The sequence below is a fragment of the Dasypus novemcinctus genome, chromosome 15 (genome assembly GCF_030445035.2).
Source record: "Dasypus novemcinctus isolate mDasNov1 chromosome 15, mDasNov1.1.hap2, whole genome shotgun sequence".
NCBI lineage: Eukaryota > Metazoa > Chordata > Mammalia > Cingulata > Dasypodidae > Dasypus > Dasypus novemcinctus.
Window position 1 is genome coordinate 38,266,400 of NC_080687.1, and position 14,564 is coordinate 38,280,963.

At 39.1% G+C, this 14,564-nt stretch overlaps 1 protein-coding gene across 1 annotated transcript in view; it reads right to left on the bottom strand.

The window, feature by feature from the left end:
* Nucleotides 1-1,169: 1,169 nt before the first annotated feature.
* Nucleotides 1,170-14,564, bottom strand: part of HS6ST3 (heparan sulfate 6-O-sulfotransferase 3) — a 748,085-nt gene continuing 734,690 nt past the window's right edge. The window contains exon 2 of the mRNA XM_058276492.1: nt 1,170-8,077. Coding sequence (XP_058132475.1) covers nt 7,369-8,077 — 709 coding nt within the window. The 3' untranslated portion in view covers nt 1,170-7,368. The remainder of the gene's footprint in view (nt 8,078-14,564) is intronic.

The following is a 14,564-nucleotide window of genomic DNA, read 5'->3' on the forward strand; positions in this document are numbered from 1 at the left end:
TATATCTTGAGGGTTCCTTACTTCTCTTAACTGAGGCTTTCCTTGGAAGACAAGAGCCCCAACTGCCTCACTATGTGTAGTGTGTGCATGTGAGTCTGTATGAATGTATGCCTATGTATGCATGCATGCATGCATGTGCACGTATGTGTTTGTGTATTTATGTGTATGCAAACGTCACATGTGCATGCCTTGTGTTTGTATGTATGTGTGAAATGTGTGCATGTGTGTTTATGTGCATATACATATGTGTATATGTGTGTATCTGTGTGTGTTTCTGTGTGTTGTGTACGTGTTCAATTTAACTGCTACTCTTCTTGGGGGTCTTTCCTATAGCCTCTTCAGCTGTTTTGAAAGTATGTGTGTATGATTTCCACTATATAGAGGAATGTGGCCAAATGGCATTTTTCTAAGGTTCCAAATAGAACTAGCCCATAAACAAGGAAGGAATCCCTAATTTCCACTTAAACAGAACAAGTCAAAGATAAATTGCATCGTTCAAGGGATGTTTGAATGCATGCATTTTTTCCTCTACTAGAATTTCATTTTCTCTTTCTTTAGCTATCCTCTAGGAACTAGTCATTTAAAATATCTGACACAGCATAAACATTGAAATTGTAGGGGGATTCCATGTTAGTTTTTACTGTTTGCATTTTTCTTCTTCTACTCTTTTTCTCTCCTTCCCCGTCTCCCCTCCCCTTCCCTCCCCTTCCCTTCACTCTTAGCCCTCCCTCATTTCCTTCTTTCATTCTATTATAGTGAATTCCCAGATTCTTTGCTACAATTCCTGCTTTTTCCTCCCCCCACTCTCTACAAATCTGTACCTCACTCCTTCATCTCCAGGTTGTTTCCACATGTCACTGAGGATTTTACTGTGTTGGGATGTGCAGGGAGGGAAAAGAATCATTGAGAATAGGTTTTAGAAGCTTATGTTTGAGAGCCTGTGAAATCCTACCTGGCCTCAGAGGTTTTAAAGTGCTTCAATCCATATATTCTTTGTCTTTATAGCTTTTAAAGTTTCACATCCAATAACCACATTTGTATCCAAAGCATGGATTTTTAGAGTTTGACACAGCTGATCCTGTGGATTCAATTTCCATAAATCACTTAAAATGTCTGACTAACTTTTCTCATTTTGCAAAAATATCTAACAAAAACACAGGGGGCAACAATTGTTTTGACATCACAACAGTTTAATATGCTAACTTATTCATTAAATTGTGCTTCACATCACTTGAAATCCTCAGTTCTACAAACTATCATTTTTAAATAGCGATAAAGATTGATAATGTCACAATACAATCTCCTAGTACCCGAGTTCATACATATTATTGCACAGAAACAAAAGGAAATATCTCTTAGGAGAAATAATTTACTAATTATTGAATAACTATCTTTACATCTAAAATGGGGCACCAGGTAAAAGTCCAGATTTTTCTTTCCAACACTGAATTGATACATTATCTGAAAAATAATGCAAACAAACCCAAAGTACTTCTGAAAAGAAAAGATGACCACATGATAAAAATAATATATGACAAGGAGATGGAAGACAAATCTGACAATGACTAAATCACACAAAGCTCTGCTTCCTCAGATGGTTTGCCCTGGCAAGGACTGGGGTTTTTCAGCACTGACATCTGGCCCTTTGATGAGCTCCCACAACACAGCAGAGCATGTAAATCACGGAGGTTCCATGTAAGGTGCCAAAAGATGTCGGTTGCAGTCTTTTCCACAGACAACTCAGAACACAGCGTCAATAAACATCTGTCTCCATCGACCCAGAGTTCACCTCCAGTGAAGTCCTTGCCTAGAAATTCAGGGGCCATTGTCTTGCAGATATTGCTGGTTTTCAAAGAGAGTCGGCTGGAAATCGCAGCACCTCTGCAAGGCAGTTTTGTGAAGATGTACGTACATTCCATCCATTAGTTGACAAGACACATAAGCCTCTCTGTACTCTCCCACTGGCCCTGAAGGGTCTCATACAAAGTTTCAGAGACTTAGTTCAGGAGTGTCCAGGTGAATGCGGTGAGAATTTAGGAAGCACTGGCTTATGACCAGGGACTGAAATGGAATAGTAGATATGGAGGAAGACGATACAAAGGAGTGTCAAAATGCCCTGGAGAAAGAACCATTGTGTGTTCCCAGTGGTGACACAGAATGTGTAGAATCTTCAGACTCAGCCAACTTTGATACCTGGGGACTTTCAGCTGGAGTTTCTGGTAACCAGTGGAAGCACAATAACCACGGGAAATGAAAACCTTAGAGACATGACTGTGTATCAGAGTAGTCTTTGTCTAAGTCCATCCTAGCTTTCTCTTTGCTCCAACTCTTCCAATTCAATTAGCCTGTACTTCAGTACCTAAAACCATCTTAATGTTTTGGTCTTGTCACATGAGCCTCATTAACTTTTCTATTCTTTTAAATGGCCAAAAGAATTACAGTCCACTTGTCTCCAGCCTGCCCTTATACCTCAGGACAGAAATTGTGCCTTAGTCATTTTTCTATTTTCAAGAGTACCCGGCATGTGCCTCCCTTTTAAGAGCTCTACCTCTGTCAATATGACTTTTACCTCTTCCTAGCCCACCACCCCTGTAAGAGCCCATCACAGAGGCCTTTCATCCCAGTGAGAGGTCATGGTTGGAAAGGCATCTTTCTGTGTGGAGATTTTAGCTTATGACAGCTTAAAGCACTTCCTCTCACCAGCAAATGTGCAAAGAGACTCATTTAGCATCAAATAACTAAAGAAATAAGTAGCAGATAGAATTTCAGGGACCTGGGAAAGAAGAAGTAGAGAAAAAAGAGGGAATTTTCAAGTAGGGTTTCCATCAATTACCCTTCAAGTTTCACTATTCAGGCAGCTACTAATTCTGCTTATCTTTAACACTGAACTTCCCTAAAAGTTGTGAGCACATTCTTCAGCATATATCTTGCATTCTTTTTAGATTGGATAAATTGGACACCTAGTTAGAGGTATTTAAATGTCTGTGCTTTCTTTCTCATCTACAATGCTGCTCATTAATCCCAATGGCCATCTCTTGGACATGCCTCTCCAAATAAGAGGCACCCTCCCTGCAGGGAGGGAGTTAAGAGTCATTTCCACCAGTTTCCTTGGCATTTTCTAAGTTGTGGCAGTTCCACAAGAAGATAGGAGAAGATATATATCAATAAAGATTCATATTTCATATTTTTGCAATTTCCAATCCCAATCCTTCCACTAAGCAGCATAAAATAGTGGGAAAGGTTTTGAAGTCAAAAGACTGAGGTTCAGAGCAAATTTCTTGCTAATAAACTAGATTCTTGAGGAAATCATTCAACAATTTTGAATCTCTATTTCAAATTACCAAGTGGGATAATGAATTAAAGCCTTATTTAACATAAAAGAATGTAGTGAAGTTCAAAGATACTAAATGTAAAAAGCATTGCAAAACATTAAAAACTGTTTAAAGTTGAGAATTTTAATCTTATCCTTTGCAAACCAAGTACTAGGTAGAAAAAAAAAATGACATCGAAACATCACTTTAAATATTTTCCAGTTCCTTTTTGGGTCAGAGACTGATAGTTTCCATCAATATTAATTTGCATTGTTTTTTAAAATAAGAGAATCCCCAAATTTTTCAAGGCACAAGGATAAAGACAATGACCAATGATAAAGACATTTACAAGCTTCCTTTGCAGCTATATAATGACTAATGGCTAGGTCATAGCTCATGAGATGTAAATGGAAATAATATAAATACAATTCTACTCCTTTTTCCCTTATTAGTCTGAAATGTAAATGAGATGAGCAACCATCTTGGACCATGAGAAGGAAGCTAAACATTGGGATGAAAGAGCAACAAAAAAGAGCCTGGTCTTCAGAAAATATCACAGAGCAAAGCTATCAAACCAGTTTTGTCTTAAGTGAGAATAAAATAGTTTCAATTTTATTTAAGTCACCATTATTTTTATTTCTCTATTAAAGCAGCCAGATGTTAACCCTATCCAATATACTTACATTTATTTTTTTAATGATCTATGCTCACTTTCATGATGCTTTATCTGGTAGAATTTCTTCCCCCTATTAATACTATCTCCACTCAAACTTTTGCAAAAGTTACTTTAAAGGTATGACCAAATGGGTCATCATATTTCAAATCTTTAATCAAACCATTTAGGACAGAAATCAAGCACAAAGTTATCTCCTTTCATTGATAAGAACCTCATCTTAACACTTAAAAAAAAATAACACACTGATTGCAAATGTTATCCATTATTAGTAAGAAATTCAGTAGGGAAATCCAAACAATTCTCAGGGCAGGTTTTCTCCAGTTACCGAAAGACTAGAAGGAGGCAGAATGGATACCATCTATCTTAGTACTTAATAATTTAAACACACATATACACCAGAGTACTTCATCCTAATCTGATTACTGGGGCTGCCACTGCCAAGAAAAGGGAGGGAATGTCTAACTGGATGTGGAACTTCCTGGTGATTTTTTATTTTTTTTCCTCTTCTTGGGCTTTTGACACAAATGAATTTGGTGTTAATTTGGCTTTGGATCTTAAGGCTCTTACCTTCTTGTGGATCCTTGGTCTCTGATGCCTTCTATCAGCCACACCTACCTCAACTTCACTCAGCATATGTAGTCAATTTTCAGAGAACAAACTGCATTCCTACCTTGCCATTTCTATCAACCGAGGACCCCAATGTTGTGACAAGTATGCTGCTTTAGAATGAAATGATATGAAGGCGGAAGCCAGTGTAGGTCTTTTTAATTTGTTAGGTATTGGCCTTGGACGAATATAAAGAGATGGTTTCTCCTCCGATATCTGGTCTCAAGTGGAGCCCCATACATCAAGCCTTCAGCTGCAAGGCAGTGGAAAGCCTTTTGATATAAATCCCGAGGTGCCTAAGGAATAGGGTAAAGTCAGCAGGGGCTGCCTTTGCGTTTCAGCTATGCATGAATTCCCTGCCAAAAATTTAAAGTGAGTTTAAAAGGAACAATCCAAATGCTTTCTAACTTGTTTTGATTTTCCACATGACAAAACAATGGGTTGTCATTGTGTTTGTGTTGGTGAGTGTGCGCATCTGTGTGTTTCATCTTGGCAGGCAAAAGGATAATTTGTAGCCCTGCCATCTAGGCAGAACGTTACATCCCAACAACAAAACGTGAAGACAGAGAGGGAGCGGCTCATTAATACCGGTGGCAAGCTTCCTTCCCTCCCTACCTCTGAAACAAATCAACTGAAAGGGATACACGAGTACCTGTCAGTTGAATCTCTACCAACTAACAAGCAATAATTACTTAGCCCTTTTTAATTCACCCCTGCATATAGCTCAAAAAAAAGTACAATTGTTTAAAGTCATCAATCTCTCAGGTCTTCCTTGGGTCAGTGATAAGGAAGGGGCTGGGCTCATCCAAAGCGGTGGGGTTACTGCTGTGCCATCCTCATGGGTGAGAGACAAACGCTCTGGACAATAGCAGCTGGCTTCTTGCCTGATTGGCAGGAAGCATTTGGCTGCGTGGACACATTCCATATGGACAACAAATTGGAGTAAAAGGAGCTTGCGCTTTGCAGTTGTGAGACCTAGTTCAAAATCTGTGAGGAAGTGACTTACTGTCTCTGGACTTTAATTTTCTTATTTGTAAAATGGAGACAAATATCTACCTTTTTGTATGGAATAGATTCAAGGTATGAAAAGCTCCTCCCACAGTTCCTGGCACATGATAACATCCAACAGTGCCTTCCCTTGCACGACAGGTGAAGCCAAGAGTAGCAAAAGTATCCTACCCACTTCTCCAGATCTCTATTGGATGGAGAGGCTGGGCTTCTCTCCATTCAGGCAGGCACTCCAAAAGGCTGTGAGTTGATTGACTCTGAACTCCAGAGCACATTCTGGAGCCTGAGAGGTGGCTTACATACAGTTGGCTTAAACATCAAACATGTTTGATATTATGAAATAGGCTTTTCGATCTGATTTGGGGCCTCCTTGAAAGGACTGATAAGATCAATTTGTTGGGAAAGTTTCTGCCTAGTTTGATCCTTCTACCGAATTCTAGATAAAGGCTTTTTAGTCCCTCTGCCTTACTTTCCCTCTTATTATTTATTTACTGTTATTGTGGTTTTGATCAGGAAGAGGTGAAGATGAGAAGCACTTTGCAATGCAGCATATTGTTTGTCTAGTTTTATATACTCTAGCCTGATCTGCGGGTTATAACCATAGTCTAACAACATATAAAATTTTTGCAGTGAGAAAAAAATGTTTACTGGGCTAGAGACACTCAAGATGCTGGGAGGTAGAGTCCCTCTAAACTTCATTCCGTGTCTCATGGCCCAAATCAGAGTTCTTATCCATTTTATGACTTTGAATATGTTTTGTTCACAGGCTAGTCCAGCTCCTATTCTTCAGGCCAAATTCTTTCTAAATGTATTTTCCACTGAGAGAGGAATTTCAAACTTGGCAGTGCCATATCAAAGAAGATGATTATTCTAAAAAGGTAAAATTCTGAAACGGTCCTTTTAAAACTAAGGTTTTATAAGCCAGATTGGAAATGTTAGACATAGAGTCATCCTCCCACTTTTTTTCTTAATTTATCCTTACTTCCTCACATTGAAAAGAAAACTTGGTTAAGCGTGATCTTCTTATGAATTAGTAAATAAGCAAGTTTTCTTCCAAATGTCCCTACCAATGTTCATTTCTCAGGAGTCATAACCACCCCTACCCTGCGTCTATTCCCCCTTCCCCAAAAGATGGGGGAGGAAGCATGGTTCAAGGCTATGGTGCAGGGGGTTTGTAGGATGTGTGTCTCTAGAAATTACAAATAGAGTTCATAGATGAGTACCAGTACCCAACTCAGGGTTGGCATAAATCCTCATCTAAGTGCTGAGAGGTCTCTCTCTTTCTTGGTCTTTAAACAGACAAATACTTCCCTTGCAGAGACAGTAAACAGACTTATTTTAGCACAACATCCAAGCCATAATTTGGTTGGTTTTTTTTTTTTTTTTTTTCACTTCTGTGGATTCCAATTACTCAAACTATGATACTGCAAAGGAGATGGCAGGGGCTATGTCTATTCTTTGTTTTCTCTCTTTCTTTCCTCCCTCCCTCCTTCTCTCTATTTTTAAAATTTTTATCTCTCCTTGGGCTTCTAAAGTGATCTGTGTTAGATGAATCCCATCCTTCTTAATATCACTGATTGGAAAATGTCAGGAAAGAAAGAAACCAAACTGGATCAAGATGAAGACAAAGAGGAAGCAGATGTCCACATCAAGCCACATACAGCCAGCTGTCCTCTGAATGGCCCATCTTCCTCACTCGCCAAGGTAATGCAACAGGTTAATGCGCCTGCTCAGACTCCCCTTCCCAAGAAAGGAGAGGGCAGGGGGTCACCACCTCACCACCTGGCTGTTGTAGTCCTCAGTGACAGCCCCCTCTGAGGCCCCATCCTCTTTTGCCCACCGGTGGCCCCGATGCTCCCGCTGCAGCCTGCGCTCCTCCCGCCTCTTTTGCCGGTCCCTCTGGTGCTCTAGCTGCTTGGTGTGGTGGTAGCGCTGCTGGAAGAGATCTTTTGCGTACTCGTAAAGCTGCATGTCCAGGAAGTTTAGCTCCTCAATGCGCCGGCGGGCGCCCTCGTTGATCTCCACGTTGGAAGCCCGCGTGATGTTGAATTGCGTGAACGGGGAGATGAATTTGAGGTTGAATGTCCTCTCGAACAGGAACTGTGTCTTCCTCTGGAATTCGGTGAGCCCAAAGAACGCCATGTTCTTCAGGTTGTTCTTCGCGCTCTGCAACAGGATGGCGTTTCTTTCACTCTCGTTCATGAAAGTCAAGTTGTAGCAGCCCACCAGGCTGAGGTCAGCCAGCATGCGCACTTGGCGGTTGTTGGCCAGGTTGTAGCTGCAGTCCATAAACTCCCGCAGGCTGACCCCAGACCAGTCGTCCCCGGGGTAACAGGTGGGCAGCTCATCGGGTGTGGGGCTTCTCCCATCACACATGTGGAGAGAGGTTTTCCACGTCGCCCCTCTCTGGACGTGTTTCCACTCACTCAGGTAACGTGACACTGGATCCCGCAACATGGTGATGTAATAGAAATTTCTGGAAGACATTAGAGAAAGTGTGTCAGTATTTGACAACATTGGGATTCTGAACCTCTGCAATTTAATAGACGCGCTTTAGTCAGTGGGCTTTTCTGCCAGATGTTCACATGAGATTGTTTGCCTGGATTGGTGCCCCTCAGATGTATGTACGTATGTGTCCTTAAGAACACATCGACCATTTTTCCGTACTAAGTTTATTGGGCTTTTCCTCCCTGCTCCAAACTGGAGTGGAGTGAGGTAGGGTGGGAAAGTGGTGGGGGGATAGATTATTCATTCACTCAGCAATTAATCAGTAATAAATTTCTACTGGCAATAGCATTGCTTTACATTCAGAGGATGATTTGCAGTAGTTATTATCCATTTGGTATTTTATTTGATCCTTAAGGAAAATCTTGGTAGTAGGCGCGTCGCTGTTTGATAGGGAAAAATGCAAGGAACAGAAGCATTTGATCATGGAACAAGAAAGGACAATGTGGGACCCAACTTCCCTTAATCTTTTCCCTTTTCTCTTTGCACTGCTGTTCTAGATTATGAGGTAGGTTAAGCAGACAAGGTAGATAGAGTTGGGGGAGAGTGGGTGGGGTGTAGAGACTAATATTTACTAAGTCACTATATGTTCTAGGATAGCTTTATGAATGCTAGCATTGATAATAACGCAACTTTGTAAAATGGGTTTCATTATTACTTTTTAAAAAAACTGATGCTCAAAAAAGTGAAAACTTAGCCCGAGATCTCTGAGCCACAATCAAATCTGAGCATATTTGATTTCAAAGTCCCTCTGTTTTCCTGCATATCATGATGGTATTTTAAAAACAAAAAATCACTAATATTTATTGAGAGCATATTAATTGCCAGGTGCTGTGCTTATGTCAAAAGTCTTATCTAATCACGTCTAATGGAATATTGAAAAGAAATCTATTTCATAAATTGTTAACTTCATAATGATTTGGTGAAGGTCAGAGTACCTATGGTTAGAAAGGGCAAGAGAAATGTAAAATGACAGGATGATAATTGGGCAACTGGCAAACAGAAGGTACAGTGGGCATTAAAAGAAAGCAAATATATGTTCCTTACTAGGAAAACACTTCTAATTTGAGCAGCCTACCATTGTAGTAGGTTGCCTACCCCACCTCAAGCAATCAGCCCCCACCACAAGGAGTGTTCAGGCAGAGCCTGTAGATCTATCAATCACAAAAGTCACAGAAAGGATCCCACTGAGGATCAGGTTGGACAGAAGGCCTCCAAGCTTTCTTCCAATTCTAAGCTCCCACGTTGGCCTTTTGTACCTCCATGGACGTTTAACCCCCCTTCAGTCCTGGTTCAGCCCTGGCCTCATGGAGGGGGCATCTCCACTAATGAAGCTGCTACATCAATGCAGAGCCCCACCCTCCCCTACGCCAGGCAGACAAATGTGGTCCTGAAAAGATCTGTAAAGAACACCACGTCTGCTCTCACATCTGTAGAAAGGGCTTGGTGCTGTTCGGAATCCTGGAACTAGGGCTGATGCTGGGTCACGGTGGGTACCGCGGCCAGGAAGGCCTCACATGACCACGTTTCCTATTAATCAGGATGCCTGTGCACAACCTGGCACCTGGAGGGGATGGACAAAACAGGTCATTTTTGCTTGATACGTCTTAGTGTCTGCTCTTCGAAGAAGCTTGACACTAAAGTAAATACACATACCTATGCATATGGATAGATGATAGATACATTGGCAGATTGATAGAGATTGAGATTGATAGATAAAATAGATAGAAGCTACATAGATAGATGATAGATAAATGATGAGATAGATATGACAGAGAACCTGTTGAGGAACTCATTTTGGTTATTACTACACCACATCATATTTTGTCAATTATCTGTGTTAGTAAGGGTATCATGGGTATTACTAGCCTCAATCATCCCTTTATGTCTTTAGGGCATATATTTGCACTAACAATTTAGTAGTTGCCTGCCTGACTCTATATTTAAATCAAAAGACATATTAAAGCTGCCTGAAAGCTGAACATGAATTGGAGGAGCTGGAAAGTCACTCTGTCCTGCTTTATTCTTAAAAACATCCATCCCTCTTCACTTCTTGTTAAAGATTGTGGTATTCACATCAGGATATGTTCTATGTTGCAGATAGTGGCTTTGCCAGTACACTCTGAGTATGAGGTTTGGTGAGGAAATTTTATCATTTGCTTTAAAAGGAATGCTGAAGAAAGAGTGAAAAGAAAACTGTCACTTTGTTTATGTGTATGTGTGAACTAAGTGTCAATGGAGATGATAAGAAGATCAACATAAGACATTAAATCAATAGGAAGCACATTCCTAATTCCCACGGAAGAAAACCTGGCCTGCAGAAATGCATAATAAATATATTAGGAAAGAATAAATAGATGAAAGCTTATACTATATTTAATGGAGACTTATCATATATTCCAGCATAACTGACATGTCTACACTATTTAAGAAAAATAGTTTCTTTCAAGTTTTGAGGCAGAGGTTTTAAAATTTTGTTTTAAATTCCAATGATGAAATCTTTATTTGGATATAAACTCCCTGAAACCTTTGGATACTGAATGCCTTCCCTGCGGATTAGAGCCCAGTGAAGATGCAAGGTTTACTCCATGCCAGGCCTGGTGCTAAGGGTATAATGTATTTCAACAATATTGTGAGGTGATTGGGCCTTATAATTACTTTTGTTCACCTAGAGTTTAATACCTGAGGTCACACTGGAGGTAACTTACAGGTTTTGGATCTAACCCAGGTCTGGCTTACTGCAAAAATATTTTTAGTCACTTATTATGATGAAAGAAACGTACCATTTCATGGAAGAAACTCAATCTAGTAATATTCTATTTTGCCAAGCTAAACTAGATAAAATATAAATATATATATATACACCTAGTAAAAGCAGTGAAATAAATAAGGGCTTTAAGGTTTGATTTTTTTTTTTTTTAGTTTACTTTTAAGGAACTGATAAACTATGATATCCCAAATTATATATTTTCTGGATTCTGATATTTTAAATTCTCACCACTAGGTAAGTCAGACATTTTTCAAATGTGCTAAAGAAACTTCAGAATCATGAATTACACACACTTCTCTTTAAATCAGTAGGAGGAATTTACTGAAATGGCTAAGGACAGCCCAGCCTGAGCTCTAGCCTTTGCCAATCACCACTGTACATTACACTGTTGTCTTTCACTGTGAGAGAATGACAATTCCATCAGTGGAAGAAAATTTCCCAAAAGGTCAGTAGAGAAAGTAGAAAACTACTGACACAACTTTTGGAATCCATGAGGAAATGTTGACAGTAAAGTTTTGCTCAGAAAGGATATTACTACTGTTGAATATTGTATGACATGCCATTATTAATTCTACTTTGGTCCTTGGCTGAGACTTGTTTACATTTCAATTCCACCAACAGAGAATGATTTTTATTCCACAAAACAATTACATAATAATTATATAAATACCATAGTGATGATGATGATGTAATTCTGCTAGCTTAAGGTTGTCAGACACATTAGGTCAGAAGAGTTTAAATCAGAGAGATCTTTAAAGCGGGTCAAAGAGGACCAGAAATGGGAAATTTTTAAGTACCCTGTTAATTCAACCAAACATAAAACAGACAGAAACATAAACAACAAATAAAAAAATGTGATGATAATGAATTGACAAGTCTCAATTTCATTATGTCTTATAGACAAATTGTGGATTTAAAAAAAAATCATAAGAGTCAGAGGGCTTTGTAGTTACAAAGCTGACAATTAAAAAGGTCAGTGACAGAAAGTTTTAACTGGACCCTGCTGTAATATAAAGAAGTTCTTTTGTCTTACCTGGCAAAATTAGTCTTTGAGTTTCTGGTTCCTTTATTCCATTAGAAAGCTACGTAATCTCAAAGTTGACTGAAACTGGCTTCAATTTAAAATGCTCTTAGTTTCAGATTTCACTTTATGCAATTTATCGTTGTGTTTAACAATATCTAGACAAACAGGATGTTGTTTATATACATAAAATAAGTCCCAAATGCCTGCAACTTCTACCAAGCAAATTGGTAAGTGGTCAAATTATAACTGAAACTATGATGTCAAGAAACAGAAGTATATCAGTGGAAGGTTTATATTATTAATAACAAGTGCAAAGTTGTCCTATGGCATGGTTCTGGCACTGAGTGGTTAATAACTTTTGAGATTGTTTAAATCAGCCCAAGTCTGATTGTGTTTTGTTTATTTCAGTCCTGCAAAGGAGTCAAAATAGAAAGTTAGGAAAATAGTAAAAATAAAACAATAGGTTTGAAGAATACCTAACTATGGAAGGAAAAAACTAATTTCATTAATTAAATCTTTTCTTCTCATATATGTTAGCTTCTTTATTTTCAGACAGAAAACTGCAAAAAGTCGCTGATGAAGTGATGTCTCTCCAGTCACAAGTCCCACAAGCTTTGCTCCAGTTTGCCAAATCTCTTCCCAATGCCAAAGCAATAGAAACTCATTCTCTTCTGCTTCCATATCCTTAATACCAGTTCAGTCTATAATGAAAGTACCTAAAGGGTACTACTGAAATCTGGAACATTCATTTTTAAGACTTGTTCATTCCAGTGGAGGGAAAAATTTTTTAAAGGATAAAACAAAGAATAGAGAGGAGGGACAAGCAACACCCAAGGGCTGCTGTGGTCACGACAGGGGAGGTCTTCACTGACTCTTGTTCCTTAGAAGATGCACGTTTCAACTCAGCTTCTTAAGCTTAGGCAGAAAGAATGACGTTTATATATTTGTCCTTACAGTTAACCTAAACTCTCTCCAGTTGTTGGCAAAATAAGTAGGTAATCTAATCTTTCCTTCATTCAATCGATCCATTTATTTGTTAATTCTTCAAACATTCATTGAATTCCCTCTATTTGCCAAACACTGGGGAAAGGCAGTAAAGTCTCAGGCATTCATAAGACAGGCCTCAAGAAGATTCAGGCAGCCAACAGTTTTGGTAAAGTGCAAGAAATGCTTCCTACCAAGTTCAGGGAATGTTCTACCAATCTCCCTGGCTCAGAACAGTCCCTAAGACAGATGACCTTGTTTGCCTTGGTGACAGCATTCTGTCAGCAGTCCTCCATTTGCCACCCATTTCACTGAGAGCTTGTGTGAATTCATCCAAGAAAAGTGTAAAGCAGCTGCAGCTATTTAGAAATGTGGTTCTCGCAGCCACAGGATGATGGCAAATACCGTTTTGCTAGAACGATTAGGGAATGGGAGGCCTTGGCTATTTCCATATTAATTTTAGCTGGTAATTATGACATAGGACATAACGTCTTCTTTAACTTGAAAGACACAGAAACACACACTTTTCCAGGGCTGGTTGAGAACCACTTTAGGATCTTGCTCTGTTGCAAAGTTACCATATTAAAATACTCTAAGTGCAACATAAGGGCATCACTGCCCCCTCACTTTGATTGTGTTTGCGTTTTCTTTTCCTCATTTATATCCTGCCATCTTTCCTGGCTCGGTTTAAGGATCACATCCATCTTTCCTGACTTCCCCAGCCTATAGGGTCACTGCATCACTTAAGGCAGCTGCTACTTGTGAGTGAATGCCCCAGTCACATCTACCTTTTATTTTTCAAGCAAATGAGGGGGAAAAAAACCACTTTATTTATTGAATGTTTACTCTGTGTCAGACTTCTAGATGAGTAAACTGAGGCATAGAATAGTCAAATAATGTGTTCAGATGTACCCACCTTTTAAGTCAGGGATTCTGAACCGTTTTTGTTCCAAGGAACCCTTTGCCAGTCTGGTAAAAACCATGGATCCTTTACTAAGTCACACTGTACTGAGTATTATGTAATAAATATATCACATCTGCACCAACACGTCCCCACAAGAATAATGTTGTTTTTGAATTTCAATCCAAGCTCAGATGGCTTGTGAAGAACCACTGTTTTAAGTGGAAGAACCTGGGTTTGACTGAAGCCTGGCTGCCTGACTCTTGGTCTCAAAATCCCTGAGCCTCTGTTGCCTCAAAGACTCTAGGGACCTCCTCAAGACTCCATCTACTTCCTTTATTTTAATTTTTAAAAATTTTAAAATCAATTTTTTTGAAGTATCTCATTCACTTACGAACGTACATAAAAATAAGTATATAGTAAAAGTAGTGAATCTACGAAATAAATATGCTTAACATCATACAGGGTCCCCATACAGTACCCCACCGCCAATACCTTCCATTGTTGTGAAACATTTGTAACAAATTATGAAAGAGCATCTTCAAAGTATTACTACTAACTATAGCCCATATCTTACATTTGGTGTATTCTCCCCCCAAACACACCCTATTATTTTTTTTCATAAACCATATAATTTACCTAACACTTCAGGTGTATAATCAATGGCATTTGGTATAATCACCTAGCTGCTTATTCATCATTTCAGTCAATATTAGCGTGTTTTCCTTACTTCAAAAAAAAAAGAAAGAAAGAAAAACAACAAAAACAAAACCACTATC